General features: G+C 40.2%; 1 protein-coding gene across 1 annotated transcript; it reads left to right on the forward strand.

The window, feature by feature from the left end:
* The first annotated feature begins 2,937 nt into the window (after positions 1–2,937).
* On the forward strand, positions 2,938–18,164 carry DDX43 (DEAD-box helicase 43). Its single transcript, XM_026507085.2, has 16 exons — positions 2,938–3,187; positions 4,742–4,797; positions 6,670–6,799; positions 7,772–7,903; positions 9,322–9,403; positions 10,313–10,469; positions 10,922–11,040; positions 11,469–11,579; positions 11,969–12,110; positions 12,913–13,013; positions 14,258–14,345; positions 15,578–15,705; positions 16,124–16,233; positions 16,736–16,874; positions 17,363–17,450; positions 18,048–18,164. The coding sequence occupies exons 1-16, from the start codon at positions 2,938–2,940 to the stop codon at positions 18,162–18,164; spliced, it is 1,950 nt and encodes a 649-aa protein (XP_026362870.1).
* Positions 18,165–18,731: the final 567 nt, after the last annotated feature.

Genomic DNA, 18,731 nt, shown 5'->3' on the forward strand with positions numbered 1-18,731 from the left:
TTGGTTAAGCGTCTGTCTGCGGCTCTTGGATCATGATCCCAGGGTCTTGGGATCCAGGGTCAACCCCCCCCCCCTTGCTTTGCTTAGTGGGTAGTCTGCTTCTGCTTCCTCTGCCCCTTCCCTTGCTGTGTGTCCTCTCTCCCTCTCTCTCAAATAAATAAATAAAATCTTAAAAAAAAAAAAAAAAGTGGAAAGACAAGCCACAGACCCAGAGTGCTTAGAGGGAAATTTATAGCCTTGAATGCATATATTAGAAAAGAAGAAAAATCTAAAATCAATCATCTAAGTTTCCATCTTAGGAAACTAAAAAAACAGAAGAGCAAATTAAATACACAGTAGGCAGAAGAAAAGAAATATAAAAATTAAGAGTAGGTATCAGGGCTCCCGGGGGACTCAGTCAGTTAAGCATCTTCCTTCGGCTCAGGTCATGATCCCAGGGTCCTGGAATCCAGCCCTGAGTCAGGCACCCTGCTTAGGAGGGAGTTTGCTTCTCTCTCTCCTTCTGCCCACTGCCACAGCCCTCACTCCTGCTCTCTCAGTCTCTCTTACAAATAAATAAACAAATAAAATCTAAAAAAAAAAAAAAAAAAGAGTAGATACCAATGAAGATGAAAACAGGAAATCAATAGAGAAAATGGATCAAACAAAAAGCTCATTCTTTGAAAAGAGCAATAAAATCATAAACTTCTAGCCAGGCCAACAAAGAAAAAAAGAGAAAAGACATAAATTACTTATATTAAAAATGAAAAAGGGGACATCAGTACATATCCCATGGACTTTAAAAAGATAATGAAGGAGTACTATGAACAACTCTGCGTCCACAAATTTGACAATTAAGATTAAAGGGATCGGGGTGCCTGGGTGGCTCAGCGGTTAAGCGTCTGCCTTCGGCTCAGGGCGTGATCCCGGCGTTATGGGATCGAGCCCCACATCAGGCTCCTCCGCTATGAGCCTGCTTCTTCCTCTCCCACTCCCCCTGCTTGTGTTCCCTCTCTCGCTGGCTGTCTCTCTCTCTGTCGAATAAATAAATAAAATCTTTAAAAAAAAGATTAAAGGGATCAATTCCTTGAAAGACACAATCTGCAAAAACTCACAAGAAGAAATCAACTGAATAGGAAAGAAATAAAGAAATTAAATCAACACTTAACAACTTTACAAAACAGAAACTTGACTTCTACAAAACATTTAAAGAAGAAAATATACCATATTGTAGCATTGTTTAAAATAGAAAAAATTAGATATATAAAATTCCATCAAAGAATGGACTGGTTAAAGAAGTGGTAGCAGAGGTGTTTGCAAAGTTCTATTTTTTTGATCTGGGTGGTAGTTACACACGATTCAATGCATAATAATTATTTTTTAAGTTTTATTTACTTTAGTAACCTCTAACCCAATGTGGGGCTCAAACTCATGACCCCCAAATCAAGAGTCATATGCTCCCCCAACTGAGCCAACCAGGTTCCCCTCACTGCATAGTTATTTATTAAGTTATATCTTTGTTCTATGTACTTTCTGTATGTATGATATATTTCACAATAAAAGTAGCTAAAATTAATAACATCTATGTTTAGGAACACTATGAAACACTATACAATCAATAAAAGAATAGGGTAAAGCAAAGAAGAAGGAGAAGAAGAAGGAGGGGGGGGAGAAAAGGAGAAGGAGAAGGAGAGGAGGAGGAAGAAGAAGGAAACACACAAATTTTCTTCAATCTCTTCCAGAAAATAGAAGAAAAGGGAAAACTTCCTAACTCATTAACCCAATACCCAAACCAAAGACATTGCAAGAAAACTACAGACCTCTTTCTCATGGACCGAGGTGCAAAAATTCTCAACAGAATATTAGGATTAGATTAGATTCGACTAGACTAGACTGGATTAGAAATCTAATGCAACAAAATTCCTCTCTAAAGATCATTAATACTATCCACTTCAGGTTAAGGATTAGAGAATGGGTATTAAATACAAGACACATTTATGCTTTTATCTATTTTCTGGGTACTTTAATAGCACTGTAATCCTATTTCTCCAGAGATGATTACATTAAGAATTACAGTTAATCCCGTGTGAGTTAACCCATTCGACCTGTATAGACCAGGTTTAATTATGTTTTTTCTTTTCTTTTTTTCATTCCTCAGCACAACATAATAGATAACTACTTTGTTTGATGGGTGAGTGAACTGAGATTTGTTTAGACAGTTCAGAGATCCTAATCAAAGTAGGGGCACTCCTAGCTGGTTTACATCACTGAAATACTATGTCCAGCCACAGAGCCATCCTGCAATGATGGGAGTGCTTCAAGCATTTATTGAATTTATTTCGTTAGCTCTAATACTACAGCAAACATTCAGGTCAAGTGTTGTGTGAAGCGCTGAAGCAACATTTTTCAGCCCACATATTTTTAAGCTGTGGGTCATTTTATTTTGTGGATTACAACCAATATTTTAAAAATGAATATAGGCTTAAATGCATCAAGTGCTGCTGTGTGTGATACAATAGTAAATGGTGTTTTGTCAACCTTCTGTTTCAAATTTTTTATGTACGTACTGGGTCATGTTGTAAAAGGGACTGATGTTTACGAGTCACCGAGATGGGGGGTACTTGGGGTGGGAGTTCAGTAGGGCAAAGCACAGAGATCCGAGAGTCCCACGTCTAAAAAAGAACAGAAAGCAGGCGCAATGACTCGTTCAAGGAGCGCTCACACGATAAAGAGAGTGGATTGGTCAAACCGCAAAGGTCCCGCCCACAACGTCTCATCCACCAATAGATGTGCGGCAAGGGAGCGGCGGGGCGGGGAAGGGGCGGGACGAGCCTCGCGCGGGCTCCTTAAGTAGCGGCTGCGTGGATGCCTTAGTAGAAAACTCTACGACGGCACGCTGGAGTGGTGCAGAGCCAGACGGGAGCGACGTTGGACGCGCCGGATCTTCCTCACGGAACCATGTCGAAGCAAGAAGCAGGCGCCAACGCCTCCTCATGGGTCGTTGCTTCCCGGCAAAGCTCGGCAGTGTCACGTGCTCCGGAAAGGAGGCCGGCGAAGGACCCGAATCGAAGAGGTCAGGAGGCCCGTAGGGGCGGCAGAGGTGGCGGCTGGACAAATCCCTCCGGTCTCCAGCAACCTGTGGCCCCTGGCCTCCGAGAACCGCCGCTTTGCTTTGGATTGAAGAACGCGTGGGTGGGAGCAGTGATCGGTGAGCGAAAGAGGATGGGTGTGCTGGGCAGGGTCCGGGGCGAAGAATGGGTGGGGCCAGGGGCGGAGCCTGGGCGAGGGCATCCACGCCCCACTCTCCTAGCCTCCAATCAGCTGCCACCTACTGAGATTAAGGTCTTTACCTGTGATATTCATAATACCTTCTGATGCTATAATTAGTCATTTAATGCACCTTTTGCTATTTCGTGGAGACGATGTTTTGGGAGAACAAACTTCGATTTATGAAATCTTTGGGATGAAAGGTCAGGTCTTTTCGCAGCTTGCTTACATACCCCAAAATGAACAAAGCAGTGCTGAGGACAATCCGTTTCTTTGAGCACCATTTAGAGCCATTAAAGAAGGTTTTGAAAAACAATGACCACATTTTTTTTTAGCCTGCTATTGAATAGAGCTTTAGGAGACTGATTGCTAGACCAGCTAGAGATTCATTGTTCCCTCAAGAGGGCTCAGGCACAAAGATCTGAAGAGTGACACTCCATAAGTGAAAGCCACTAGGTTTGCACTAAAAATCACTCTCAATACTTATGCAGGCACTGTGCTGGAGAGCACAGTGTTGGTCTGGAACCACTTTTTTCCCTTAGTGTGGTAAAAACAAACAAAAACCCCATAAATGTAAGCTTAATTTTAGGTGTGCAGTGTGCAGTTCAGTACTGTTAACTATAAGAACAATGTTGTGTGACCGATCACTAGAATGTTTTCATTTTGCATGACTGAAACTACCCACTAAACAACTAACTCCCCATGTCCCCTTTTCCCTATCCCTGGCAAATATCATTCTTTGTTCCTATGCTTGATTACATTAGATACCTCAAAGAAGGTCATGCACTGTTTGCTTTTTGTGATTGGCTTATTTCATTTAGCATAATGTCCTCAAGCTTCATTCATGTTGCAAATGATAGAATTTCCTTTTTTAAGGCTGAAATCTTCTCTAGCATGTTTATACCATGTTTCTTCATCCAGTCATCTGTTGGTAGACATTTAGGTTGGTTCCACCTCATGGCTATTGTGAATAATGCTATAAAGAACATGGGAGTATAGATTGCTCTTTGGGATAATGTTTTTGTTTCCTTTGGATATATATCCATAAGCGGAATTGCTAAGTCATATGGTAGTTGTATTTTTTGTTTTTTGGGGAGCCTCCATGCCTGCACCAATTTACATTCCCACCAAGAGTGCACAAGGCTTCCCTTTTCTTCACATTCTCACCAACACTTATCTCTTGCATTTTTTTTTAAAGATTATTTATTTATTTGAGAGTGAGAGAGCAGAATGAGAGAGAGCCCACACAAGTGGGCGGGGGGAAAGGGGCAGAGGGAGAAGCAGACTCCCCACTGAGTAGGGAGCCAGACGCAGGGGGTCTCGATCCCAGGACCCTGGGGTCATGACCTGAGCTGAAGGCAGATGCTTAACCCACTGAGCCACCCCGGTGTCCTGCCCCTCTCTTGTATTTTCGATAGCCATTCTAACAAGTGTGAAGTGATACCCAGTTGTGATTTTGCTTACAACTTTTAAAAAATTTTATTTTTAAAAATAGGTCGCGGCGGGTCAAAAATAAAAGACATTCAGAGTACAACAAACACGAAAATACAGGTAAGTGGTCTGTGATCTGAAATCCTCAAAGAGCATAGTTCATTTCTAACTCTTAATTTCTGTTTAGCTATTAACATACTGTGGTGATTTAGAGAAGTTGCCAAAGCTTTTCAGACTGCTCTTCTTTTCCAGGAATGGTCACACTCTGTGGTCCATTCCAGGTCTAGGTTTTGTGACTCCTGGAGGTAAAAATAATCTTTAGATATACCCTCCCCTGACAAATGAAATCTTTGGGGGAATATCATCATGAACTTCCTGGCTGTCATCCCTTGACCTGCTCCTGTGTTCCCAGTCTCAGCAGCGACATCACTCACCCAGTCCCCAAGCCGGAAGTCTCAGATTACTTCCTTCTCCTTATCCTGCAACCAGTCCATCACTGAGTCCTTTCTATTTCCTGTATTTCTCAGGGAGAATCACATAATTTGGGGTGTTCTCCTCTAACTGTCCACGCTGCTTCCAGTCTTACCCCCATAACCATTCTCTACTATGATCAAGACAATAGTACTAAAACACAAATTGTGTTCATAATTTGTTTTCTTTTCCTGCATAAAAACCTTTCATAATATCTCAGGCTCTTAAGAAGTCCAGACTTCCTAGCATCGTCCACTTGATCTGGCTCCTCTTCCTGCACTCCCTCTCCGAACTCCCTCTTGAGTGTCACCAGCTGGACTCCTGCCATGCTCTCCCATCATAGCTGATAGACGTCCTGTTCATAAGGGACGTCTAAGACCTCCTGTATCCCCATTCTATGTAGGTCTCTTTTCCAACTTCTTGGCATCCGTTTCAGCCTCATTTAAGAACTTCTACAGAGTTGTGTCTGTTAACAGTGCAAATGCCAAGCTTTGTTTGAATCACCAGCTCAAGACAGCATTTGGTGGAGCGGTTTCTAGTTATTATTGAATCAGTGTGGGTATCTAAGATCATGTACATTGAAAGACGTGACCTGGAGATCCTATCCTCCAAATGTCGTCTCAGCCTTGTAGCAAGTTGCTTCCATTACCATATACGTGGTGGAAGTAGAGCATCCCCTTCAGTTAAAAGTTCATGTAGGTAGGGGCGCCTGGGTGGCGCAGTCGTTAGGCGTCTGCCTTCGGCTCAGGGCGTGATCCCAGCGTTATGGGATCGAGCCCCACATCAGGCTCCTCCGCTGGGAGCCTGCTTCTTCCTCTCCCAATCCCCCTGCTTGTATTCCCTCTCTCGCTGGCTGTCTCTATCTCTGTCAAATAAATAAATAAAATCTTTAAAAAAAAAAAAAAAAAAAAAAAAAAGTTCATGTAGGTAACGTGACAGTTCAACCAGCTGCTATTTCTGTAGCACATGGATTAATCCCTAGAGTTGTGTAAGATTTGCCAAATTATTATTTTACATTTAAGAGGTCAGATTAATGCCTTAACCTTCTAAAACTAGTTGGTGAATTTATTCCTTAGCGGTCACAGTAGTTTTTATTTTATTTATTTTTAAAAAAATTTTATTTATTTATTTGAGAGAGAAAGAGAGTGAGGGGAGAGGGAGAGAGAATCTGAAGCCGACTCCACACTGAGCACAGAGCCCAACGCGGGGCTCGATACCACAACGGTGAGATCATGACCTGAGCTGAAACCAAGAGTCGGGCGTTTAATTGACTGAGCCACCCAGGCGCCCCTGTCACAGCTTTTAAATTTAGATTGTCCTGCTCCTTTTCATCCAAGGGGGTAAATCTCAGGATAAATTTGTTGAATGTAGAATGCCCTCAAAAATTAGCACTTAAGACACTGATTAATAGCAATACTATATTTACTTTAAATTTTTATACTGTTTGAATTTGAGTGATTTTTGGAGGGGGGGAGCATGGTAAGGGGACTTTGGTCTCACCTATTTTTCCCCTGCATCTAGATAATAAAAGGTCATCCGGAAGAAGCAGAGGTCAGAATCTTTGGCAGCAAGGTGATGCAGGCAAAGGCCAAAACAGTGATAGATAATCTTGTTAAAAAACAAGAAAATTACAGTTCAAAACTCAGAACTGGTAAGTAATTTTTGCCTACTACAGCCTTGTAAAATTTTCAAAATTGCATTCAGTGTTATAAGACATTATAATTGAGGCTTTTTCTGATAACAGAGGTTCAGATTACCCTAAATCTTGTCTGTTAGGGATTTTTTTTTTCTTTGAAATCCCAGAATACTGTTTCCCTCAAATTAAAACACTTAATCTCTGTGGTTAAGCCTAGCAGTTTTACCTTTAACCACAGATAGGTGGGAAAACAACGACAACCTTTTAATACACTTACTATTAATGATAGAAGAAGGATTAGTCTGCCTTCTGATTCTATGGTCTCCTTGTCCCTGGAATGTGACTGACTTTGAAAACTGTCCAATTATTTGGTATTTAAAACATCTCTGGGGCACCTGCCTGGCTCAGTCAGTAGAGCATGTGATTCTTGATCTTCGGGTCATGAGTTCAAGCCCCAGGCTGGGCATAGAGTTTACTTAAAAAAAAAAAAATCTCAGATTTAATTAAAAAAAAAAAAAACGAACAACAAAAAACAACCTCAGACCTGCTTGGACTACAGAAAAAGCCACAACTGAGCCATTTCTAGAAGTAACATGGAAGTAAAAACAGCAGCTTCGGCTCAGATGGCAGCATTGCCTCTTAGTGTCTCTTGGGAAGGGGACCCTAGGAAGCCTCTAAGACGTCATCTGGGAACCTGGGGTGGCATCTGCCTCACAGGATTACTGTAAAGATTAACATATGATTTATTAGCAAACACTAGACTCTCATACTATTTCCCTTCTCTTCAATAAGTGTATTTTCCATCTCATAAGTCTGGTAACTGACAAACCATGGCTGGTACTGTCATAGCGTTGTAGCACTAAAACCCACATTTTATATTTTAAGCATTATTGTCTGGTTTTTAAACACAAAATAGTAAAGTGCTTTGGGGGAATTTGTACAATTAGGATTTGTTTTGAAACTAATTCAGTAAAAATATTTTAACAGATATTGGTGCATTCCAGCCTTCTGTTGGAAGAGATGTAAAGACAGATAATAATGTTACAGAGAATCAGCCATTGATTGATTGGGATCAAATTCGAGAAGATGCTTTGAAATGGGGGAAAAAAAAGTGGGAAGGTTAGTGCTGTATCCTAACATTTACATGTGGTGTTGACGTACCTCTTGAGGTCTTTGGTTTTTTTTTTTTACCTCTTGAGGTTTTTATCCTCTAAAATGTGTCTCATTTCTAGTATTGAAATTGATGTGAAAAACAATAGTACAATATTAAGTGCTGCAGTTAGTCTCCAGGACAAGATGTGTTTCTATGTTGTCTGTGCCGTAATCTATGCTATAAGGGGGAAATTAAAATATTATACTTACATTTTGTCTTATATGCGGTAACTCACAGTAGGAGTTTAATAAAATGGAAAGAAAATCAGGCATAAGGGGAAAATGAAGGCAATGAGCATGCCAACCATAAGTTGGCTATGGGTGAGCAAAATTGATCCTGTGGTGTCCCGGCTCACAGGGGCAAGATAAAAAGGGAAAACCATTTAATAAGAAAAACATGTAGTTCTTGAGAAGAGATTGGGGTTTTTTCATTTGTTTTAATTTTAAATGAGAGTCTCACCTGGAATTACATACAGAGTGTAATGTTTCATGTCATAGTCACTAAATTTCAGGGTAAATTCAGGTACTAATTCTGGCTAGCAGAGTGAGGCAGCAATACAACATCATTTAAAATTTAAAAGCTAAGGGACGCCTGGGTGACTCAGTCGTTAAGCGGCTGCCTTCAGCTCAGGTCATGATCCCAGGGTCCTGGGATGGAGTCCTGGGATCGAGCCCGCATCAGGCTCCCTGCTCAGCGGGAAGCCTGCTTCTCCTTCTCCCACCCCCCTTGCTTGTGTTCCCTCTCTTGCTGTCTTGCTCCGTCAAATAAATAAAATCTTTAAAAAAAAAAAAAAAAAAGAAAAATATTAAAAAAAAAATAAAATTTAAAAGCTAATGCACTGATAGTGACAGATATTAATAATGATTAATTCAGTGGTCAGTCTACCTGCATGTTGTTACCAGTGCCACCTTGACAGTATATGTGGTGGGGAGATTTGGAATGGGGGGGCCAGAAAAAGGATTTGAGTTTGGAGGAAGTATGCTAGGCATATAAGAAAGAAAACAAAGTAGCCTCAGAAAGTGGAATAAGAAATATTCTATTCCTAAACAGAAATGGGATGGACCTTCAAAGAAAAGAAAAAATCAGTCCAATGTGTTTGAGAGAAGATTTATCAATTGGGATGATTGTCTTGTAAAGCATACTTTCTTTTATATTAAACTTAATTATTAAGGGTCTCTTTCTTGGGTAAAAAATATAATCAAAAGGCAAACCAAAACAGAGATCTTTTAGAGACTAGCGTAAGGCTGACTGGCAAAGAACAACTAGCTAAAACTGTAAGGTGAATTTAATAAATATTTTACTTTGATTTGTTACTTTGAATCAGTTTCAATGAGATATAAATTCTGATAATTTATCAAAGTTTTAATTTTCATCTTTGTCCCAGATTTACCACCAGTTAAGAAAAACTTTTACGTGGAGTCAGAAGCAACCAGTACAATGTCACAAGTGCAAGTAGACACTTGGAGGTGGGTAGTTTTATTGCTTTAAGTAGGTTGTTACTCATTAGCGAAACATTCGAAGTGACTGCATTTGGAGACTGCGTCTCTGGTACCCACATGAACTTGGTTGCATCCCACATGATATTTTAGAGCATTGCTAGCCAATAAACCTTCCCGCAAAGATGGAAAACGGGCTATATTTGTGTCTAATAGAGTAGTCACTATCTAAATATAGCTACTGAATACTTAAAATATGGCCAGTGTAATTGAGGAACTGAGTTTTCCATTTAAAATTTTAATAGACTTATGTGGTTAGTGCCTGCTGTATTGGAGAGAACTTTTAGAGAATTAGTTCTACAGCTGTTGAAAATCATAAGTTGATTTAATGCATTTCTTATTCTTCAGTGCTTACTATCTGGAATTAAAGGTCCTAACAGCAACATTTTTTTTTGTTTTCCTATCAAAGTCTGTTATAAAACTAAGTATGGTATAGCAGAAAGAACAGTTATTCTAGGGTTGGGGTAGGGCTCAGACTTTGGATAAGTAGCTAATGATCACCTGTCAAATGAGAATAATTCCCATTTGACAGGACTGCTGAGGATAAGTTAAGAAAATGTGTATGGAACATTGTAGAGCTTTGTGTCTGCCAAGTCTGATTTGAATCCTGAAGTGTGTGATTTTCCAGGCTCTATTCTTCACATTTCCATGAAATTTCATTGGCCCATCCATACAATGTAATTTTTTCCCTTTCTGGTAACTCTTCTGATAAGAAAAAGATGGGCTCATTTCTCTTCTTTGTTATTACATTTGACTGTAGCTTTACAGTTACAGCTGCAGTTGAATTTCTAGATATGATGAGCTAATGCTGGCAATAATTTCTGCCTTAGGGACTAAAGTGACCAAAGCCGCTAAGATTTGTTCTATTTTTCCTTAAAGGAAAGAAAATTATAATATAATGTGTGATGACTTGAAAGAAAGTGAGAAGCGTTCTATACCCAATCCTACTTGTAAATTTGAGGATGCTTTCCAGTGTTATCCTGAGGTTATGGAAAACATTAAAAAGGCAGGCTTTCAAAAACCAACACCGATCCAGGTATGCTTGCTTGCTTTCTCCTCCTCCTCCTTCTCCTTCTTCTTCTTCTTCTTCTTCTTCTTCTTCTTCTTCTTCTTCTTCTTTCTTTAATTCCAATATTTTACTGACAGTTTTCCCCCAAAAAACAATATCTGATTTTTTAAAAAGATTTTATTTACTTGGGGAGGGCTGAGCAGGAAGCCCACCCTGGGGCGTCATCCCAGGACCCCAGGATCATGACCCGGGCCCAAGGCAGACCCTGCACTGAGCCATGCAGGGTCCACAATATCTGATTATTAGAAGTTAAATCACTAGGGAGTAACTATCCCTTGTGAGCACTCCCCTAGAAGCCCCTGGACCACCAGTGCCTAGCACTCAAAAAATGTTTGTTGAAAGAAGTTTGGGCTTAGGGCAGGAGGGGCACTTGACTAAAAGATGCACTTTTAATTTTAACGTTAATCTTTCTTTTTCAGTCACAGTCATGGCCGATAGTTCTACAAGGCATAGATCTTATAGGAGTAGCCCAAACTGGAACAGGGAAGACGTTGTCCTACTTAATGCCTGGATTTATACACTTGGACTCACAGCCTGTGTAAGAATTTCTACAGCTGGGTTCTCTTCATAGGGGGTTAATAGATATGGATACCGAAAACGCAAGTTTCTTTTTTGTCTGTTGCATTGGTCAAAAAGTAATGCCACGCCTCGGAGAAATGCACTCGTACCGTGCTGGTGAGAGTATAAATTGTCAAAACATTTTTAGGAAGTAATAGGTAGTCTTCATATTCAAATACTGGAAATGTTTAAATTAGCATGCCCGCGACAATTGTGTGAGAGAATGCTGACCGTGTTAAACAAAAAGGCTGGTGTCTGGGCCCTTGGGGGTTTTTGGTGTGCTGTTCTTCAGTATTTTCCATGTTTTGTGGTGAATGTTTCACATCTATTGGTACAAATTCTGAAAGCACTGAATGAATCTACTATGCGTCTGAGTCTGGTACTTTAATAATTATTTTCTCTCCAAAGAATTAGAGGACAAAGGAACGGACCCGGCATGTTAGTCCTTACACCTACACGGGAGTTAGCCCTTCAAGTGGAAGCGGAATGTTCTAAGTATTCATATAAAGGCCTTAAAAGGTGAGTCATTTCTTTGTCCATTCTTGCATCAGCATTTTAATAAATCATAGTTTTATACATTCTCCCCATTATTTTTCACACATGTAGAGAATCCGAATGGCTTAGCACAGGTCAGGCAATACCCCAGTCCAAATCAGTGGTAGCCAGGGCAGTGAGGTCAAGTAACAGTGATGCATATATGGCTCTTCAGGACACATCACTGTGCGTTGATGGGTATGGATAGTTCTTAGAATGGGGCAAATACTACCCAGAAGGTATCTGATAACTCTTTCTGACTTATATACTATTTACTCTGTTACTTTATACCCAAAATGCTTTGGTTGGTTGGGATTTTGCATTGTGATGGGACATTCCTTGCCTAAACATGAACCTCTCTCTTTTTTTTTTAGTGTGTGTATATATGGCGGCGGAGATAGAAATGGACAAATACAAGATCTGAAAAAAGGAGTAGATATTATTATTGCAACTCCTGGGAGACTGAATGATCTACAAATGAATAACTTTGTTAACCTCAGAAGTGTAACCTACTTGGTAATCACGGAGTAAGGGTTTGGGATACTAGGAGGAAGAGCTGAGTTCTTATTAAATTCCTTTTTTTTTTTTTTTTAGATTTTTAAGTAATCTCTGCACCCACCATGGTGTTTGAACTTACAACCCTGAGATCAAGGGTCACATGCTCTACCGACTGAGGCACCACAGAACTGAACTCTTCCTAAAATAGTCCTTTAGAATGGTTGTCCATTTTATAATGGTTTCAAATCCTAGGAATACTTTCCATTCCCTCTAGTATGTTAAAATAAGGATTTTAAGAATTCTATTTTAATGTTTTTTATAAATGTTGGAGAATGTAGAGAAGCACAAAAGAAAATTAAATCCGCGTGGATTATTTTTTACCCTTATTTTTTTTAAGTTTTATTTTAGAGAGCACGTGCAAGCAGGGGAAAGGGAGGGGAAGAGAGAGAGGATCTCGAGCAGACTCTGCACTGAGCATAGAGCCCATCTTGGGGCTCCCTCTCAAAATTCCAAGATCATGACCTGAGCTGAAATCAAGAGTCAGACGCTCCAGCAACTGAGCTACCCAGGCGCCCCTCCCTCCATGTGGATATTTCAGACACCTAACAGTTTTTCATTAGCTAGATCTAGAAACTGTTAGCCGGCTTAAAAGGTCAAGTCAGTCTGTTACAAGTCTAGATCACTTACTTTGTCCCGAAGAAACTAAACTAGTGGCTTACGTAACGGGAAATGAGAAGAAAAATTACCTTACCATAGTATTATGTTCCTAAAGGGAGCATACCTCCCGTATCTAACGTAACCACTATCATTTCTGATGCAGGTATTAGATGAAGCCGACAAGATGCTAGATATGGGGTTTGAACCCCAGATAATGAAGATTTTATTAGATGTGCGCCCAGACAGGCAGACTATTATGACAAGGTAGGTGTGTGCCTCACTGCTAGTCTGTAAAATAGAAATCAGTGGCCTGGACTCCATTCTTCTTGATTTCCCCAGAGGATTTTAGATCGGAACTTGAAGGCACCTTGAGATCCTCAGGTGAAAGACATGTCGTCACTTAGTGTAGCAACTCAGGGTTAATCGCCTAACGATGACTACTGGATTTCCTAAGTTACAGATAGAGACATTTTTTGTAACAGATTTTTTTTTTAAAGATTTATTAATTTGCCAGCGAGAGAGCACCAGCCCCGGAAGCCGCGGAGAGGGAGAAGCAGGCTCCCTTCTGAGGGGAACCTGATGCGGGGCTCGATCTCACAACCCTGGGATTGTGACCTGAGCTGAAGGCGGACGCTTAACCGACTGAGCCACCCAGGTGCCCCACAGATAACAGATTTCTATAAAAACTTAAGGGGGATCTCTCCCTGGAGGGGAGATTGTGTTTCATAGTGGTGGCCTCACATTTGAATGATCACCCGTCCTTAGAGAGAAACCGTTGATTACTGACTACCTTTTTGCCCAAGATAAAACTGAGAAATAATGATTGTTACCTAAATGCAGAGTGATCTATAGACTGTTATCTCCTGGGCTTATATAACCTACATGCCAGTAACATAAAAAAGAATAGTATATAATTGGGAAAATACAGTAAATTTCTTCATTTGTTTTCTTTTTAATACCCCCTCCTCATTTTTTTTTTTTTACTAATCTTTCCATTATTGTAAGTACTGTGAAAGTATAAAACGTGATTACTTTCATAATATATATGGATGAAGAAACATTTGAATTTACATGTCCTTTCATCAGTACACTTACTATGCCTTTATTTCGCATAAGCATTTGGTTTTTTGCCTGCTGACAACGAATGCTGACCAAAAATACTAGGGGTTTTTTGGGGTTTGTTTGTTTTTTGTCTTTTATAAAGGCCAAGAAAAAACTAATCTAACCCTTGAACTCATTTCAGATTAGAATTTAGGTTAGAATTTAAGGTATAGATCTCCTTCACCTTTGGTTTATAAACCTGTTTATTAAACGTCAAGGTTTCATGTAGTAGCTTTGCTATAGTTGAGCAGTTCTTTGTGAAGTACACATTTTCTGCAAAGTCTCCCTTGTTTAAAAATACTCAATTTGTCTTTCATGGATAATCTGGTTCATAGCATTCTTAGGGAAATTTAGTAATATTTGATTTATAATAAAATTTTAACATTTATATCACGTTTTATTTCCAGTGCAACATGGCCATATGCTGTCCGTCGCCTTGCACAGTCTTATCTGAAAGAGCCAATGATTGTATATGTTGGTACTTTGGATCTAGTGGTAAGCTTGTTTTTTATTACTATTATAAAAATATTTCTTGTTAAATTTGAAAATTTTAATAACTTTGTGCTTTGGTGTATCGACTCTGCCTGCTCCCTAATTATAGAGAAAACCCTAGATACATATGATTTTATTCATAAATACTGCAGTATACATCTTAAGACTAACGTTAGGGGCGCCTGGGTAGCGCAGTCGTTAAGCATCTGCCTTCGGCTCAGGGCGTGATCCTGGCGTTCCGGGATTGAGTCCCACCTTGGGCTCCTCCTGCTGGGAGCCTGCTTCTTCCTCTCCCTCTCCCCTGCTGTGTTCCCTCTCTCGCTGGCTGTCTCTCTGTCACATAAATAAATAAAATCTTTAAAAAAAAATAACTTTAACATAATTATGTTATTGTGATCTCACATCTAAAATTTTAATAATCTTTAATACCATCAAATATCCTTTCCTTGTTCCTATTTTCCTGATATCTCCTTTTTATTTAATCCTGTTAAAATACGGCTCTAAACAAGGTCAACATAGGGGCATGTATGTAAGTCTGATGTTCTCTTTTGGTGAAGTCATGGTGGATCATTGGGTTCATATGTCAGTAATTACACAGTTTATAAAGGTCTCCGTTATGTATCTCCTTTATAAAGTTATCTGGCCTTTCACTTGATTGAAATCGACCTTTCAATTAATCGTTGTTGAAAAAAATGACCTTTTACTTAATCACCAGTAATAGTGATAGGTCATCGCTTAGGTTCATTTCATTAGACTTTATGAAAAGTGAGGCTAGGTATGTCATTCTTTACTTTCATTAAATGCTATTAAAACCTATTTTATCACTGGGTTTAAAAAAATTGTATCAATGATATTTTGAAATTTTTGCATTAAGTTGTCAAAATCCTGAATGGGACCTCTTGTGTCCTAAGCTAATCATCTTCCTTTATTGTAAGGATTGTACCCAAATTCATGATGAAAGTTTGGCCTTATGCCACGGTTCTTTCTTTTTCAACCATAGTAACCAATTACTTTCAACACACTGCTAAGCATTCAAGTTTCCAACTCAGCTTAGGTGAATGAGCAAGAAGCGAAAGCTACAATCTTTGAGTAGATATAGGCAATTTTGCAAGGACCTGCCTCTTTCTTGTTAGCAGTTTATTAAAACTTAACTAGGGATAGAAATAGATGTATTCTGAGCCAATGTATGGGGTTTGCCTATCAATTTTGATGTATTGTGTTCTTTATTCCTTTAGGCAGTAAGTACAGTGAAACAAAACATAATTGTTACCACAGAAGAAGAGAAATGCTCTCATATCCAAACTTTTCTAGAAAGCATGTCTCCCAAAGACAAAGTCATAGTGTTTGTCAGCAGAAAAGCTACGTAGGTATTTTTTTTCTTCTACATCCTTAAATCATCAAATTGATTTGTTTAGCATTAGCTCTATTTGCATACTAATTTCAAAAGGGGTATGTATGTCTTATAGGATGTTCATTCAGTCTTTTGCTAACAGAAGTAAAACTAGTGAATTGAGGGGCGCCTGGGCGGCTCAGTCGTTAAGCATCTGCCTTCGGCTTGGGGCGTGATCCCAGAGTCCTGGGATCGAGCCCCACATCAGGCTCTTCCACTATGAGCCTGCTTCTTCCTCTCCCACTCCCCCTGCTGTGTTCCCTCTCTCGCTGGCTGTCTCTCTCTCTCTGTCAAATAAATAAATAAAATTAAAAAAAAAAACAAAAACTAGTGACTTGATAGTGGTATTAGAAGAGGCACTTCAGATCACTGACTTCATCTTTCGCTTCAGTGCTGACCACCTATCAAGCGACCTCATTCTGCGACATGTGTCAGTGGAATCCCTTCACGGTAACAGGGAGCAGAGCGACCGAGAGAGGGCTTTAGAAAACTTTAAAACAGGTACATTTAGACAAGTATTTGTTGCCTTTGAAGGGTACAAGGCCTGGGCATGGCTGAGTGACAGCTCCTTTTCACGGCGCCCACTTGTAAGATCTGTCCTCAGCTCGCAGATCCCAAAACTACACTCGTTAGAGCTCTGAATATTAATCAGATCTTCAGAACTATCCAAACTCAAAGAGCAAATATGGAGACCTGGATATCAAGGTAATAATTTGCAGTGGGGTTATTGCCATTAATTCACCTGAAAGGCGTAGATCTTTGTGACATGGTTCAGATGATCAGGGATTGGTTGCTGAACCATGGTGTATATTGTGTTGTAACTCACCAGCAGTTTAGAAGAAGGGCTATAAATGCCCCTTTCTCCTTTTCACTCTCTTAAGTGTTTTAATACTAAATGTAATAATGCCTCAGCTAATTAGATATTGGGGGAAAATTATACTTTTCTGCTATGTCTCAGGTTGGTTTATGCCAGAATGTATATTCTTTTCGTTTTATTCTTTAGGTAAAGTAAGAATATTGATTGCCACAGACTTGGCATCTCGGGGCCTTGACGTCCTTGATATCACACACGTGTATAATTATGATTTCCCGCGGAACATCGAAGAATACGTGCACCGAGTAGGGCGCACTGGAAGAGCAGGGTAAGGCAGCACGTCTACTTCTGAAAGAAGCCAACTGTCATGACTCCCTTCACAGACTAGTCTTAGCTAGAAAACATTTCTTTTTCTATTGCCTGTGAACTGTCTGTCCATCGGCTTTGCTACTCTATCCCTGTCTTAACCGGCCAGTTCCAGATTCAGCCAGAGCCCTCTGACTAGCTGTAGCTGTTTCTTATTCCACTCTGCTTTCTCTCTGTAGTGTCACCCGAGCTATGCCCAGTGGCTCCTCTATCGTCCCCGCGCAAGAGGACCTCTTTCCCCACTGAGAGCAGTACTCTCAGATCCCCTGCAAACACGCTGTTCGAATCGCTGTTTCAGGGAGGCTGACTTTTAATACATAATACGTATTTGGGCTTGTGAAAAAGTTGAGGGTTTGGCTGCTATTTTTAGTGTTTTACTAACTGGATTATGAGTATAAATCAGAGATCAAATTACATGAGTTCCTTCCTCCCCACCCCACCCTTTTATAGGAGGACCGGGATATCTATTACTCTCCTCACTAGAAATGACTGGAGGGTTGCTGGCGAGTTAATTAATATTCTGGAAAGAGCACAACAGGTAAGATTATACAACTCAGAACTGTACCTTGTGTCACTTTTATAATGTTCAAATAATTTCATTGATCCGAGTATTGGGGCTTATTGCGTGTCAGGGAAAACAGATGTTAAACGTGTTATGAGGGCCGTAGCATAGCAAAGACAAGGAGCTGTAATACACGGTTGGGGAACCTAAGCTAATGGGAGCAAGCATCAGTGGAAATCATACTGCGGAAGAAGCCGGTGGGGTGGAGGGTGGGAGAACTGTCGGACAAGAATGGGGTACATGTTCCACCGGGGGACGTATTCAGGCCCAAGGGTAGGAACCTAACAGAATGTGGCACCAGTTAAGGCATGGTCAGGCCACTGAGAAGCCACTGAAGGGCCATGCGAGCAGCGAGTCCTAGCATCAGGGAAGTTTAAGGTCAGTCTGGTTTTCTAGCTTGAAGATAGATTTCAGAGTTTAGCATGCAAGGAGACACATTTCATTGTTGGAAAGATGTCATGGAATTGGGACGATTCTGTGACTGAGATGATCTGGAGGCATTTTAGCAAATTGTAGAAAAGCTGTTACTCTGAAAGAAAAATCTCATTCCTAAATAACACATCAATGTTTCAGAGTATCCCAGAGGATCTTGTGGCAATGGCCAAGAGGTACGAGGCGAATAAAGTGAAAAAAGAAATGGAAGAAAAATTGGGGAAACCCCAAGGAAAACCCCAAAGGTTTTATTATTAATGTCCTTGTTGAAAAGTGGTACCAGCCTACTGAGAGGAGGTAAACAACACTTTCAGATTTTGGACTTTCAAATGCCTGCTTTCCTTAACTACGCTGTTAGTGTGTTTATTGCAATCAGCATTATCTCAAAGAGTCATTAACATAATAAGTTATTCAGGGTAATTCTTTACCTGTTACCGAAATTCCAGTTAATATCTTTTTTTTCTTTTAAAGATTTTATTTGAGAGTGTGAGAGGGCGAGAGAGAGCACAAGCAGGGGGGAGGGGGAGAGGGAGAAGCAGACTCCCCGCTGAGCAGGGAGCCCTCCTGGGGCTTTGATCCCAAGACCCTGAGAATCATGACCTGAGCCGAAGGCAGATGCTTAACAGACTGAGCCACCCAGGCGCCCCCAGTTAATATCTTATTTAGAGTTAGAAGTATTAATTCAAGAGTTGAGAAAATAAACTCTTTAAGTTGTACAGAAATCTCATTAAGCATATAACGGAATTGGTAGACGTATAAGTTGGTAGAACCCCTGAGCAATTTGGTTATAAATACATAATTCCTTTTCATTCAGCAATGACTTTA

The sequence above is a fragment of the Ursus arctos genome, unplaced genomic scaffold, assembly GCF_023065955.2.
Source record: "Ursus arctos isolate Adak ecotype North America unplaced genomic scaffold, UrsArc2.0 scaffold_29, whole genome shotgun sequence".
NCBI lineage: Eukaryota > Metazoa > Chordata > Mammalia > Carnivora > Ursidae > Ursus > Ursus arctos.

Coding starts and splice junctions, on each gene's coding strand:
- DDX43 (XM_026507085.2), top strand. CDS start 2,938: ATGTCGAAGCAAGAAGCAGGCGCCAACGCCTCCTCATGGGTCGTTGCT. Junction 11,041..11,468: donor CACTTGGACTCACAGCCTGT/GTAAGAATTTCT, acceptor TTCTCTCCAAAG/AATTAGAGGACAAAGGAACG. Junction 17,451..18,047: donor TTCTGGAAAGAGCACAACAG/GTAAGATTATAC, acceptor TCAATGTTTCAG/AGTATCCCAGAGGATCTTGT.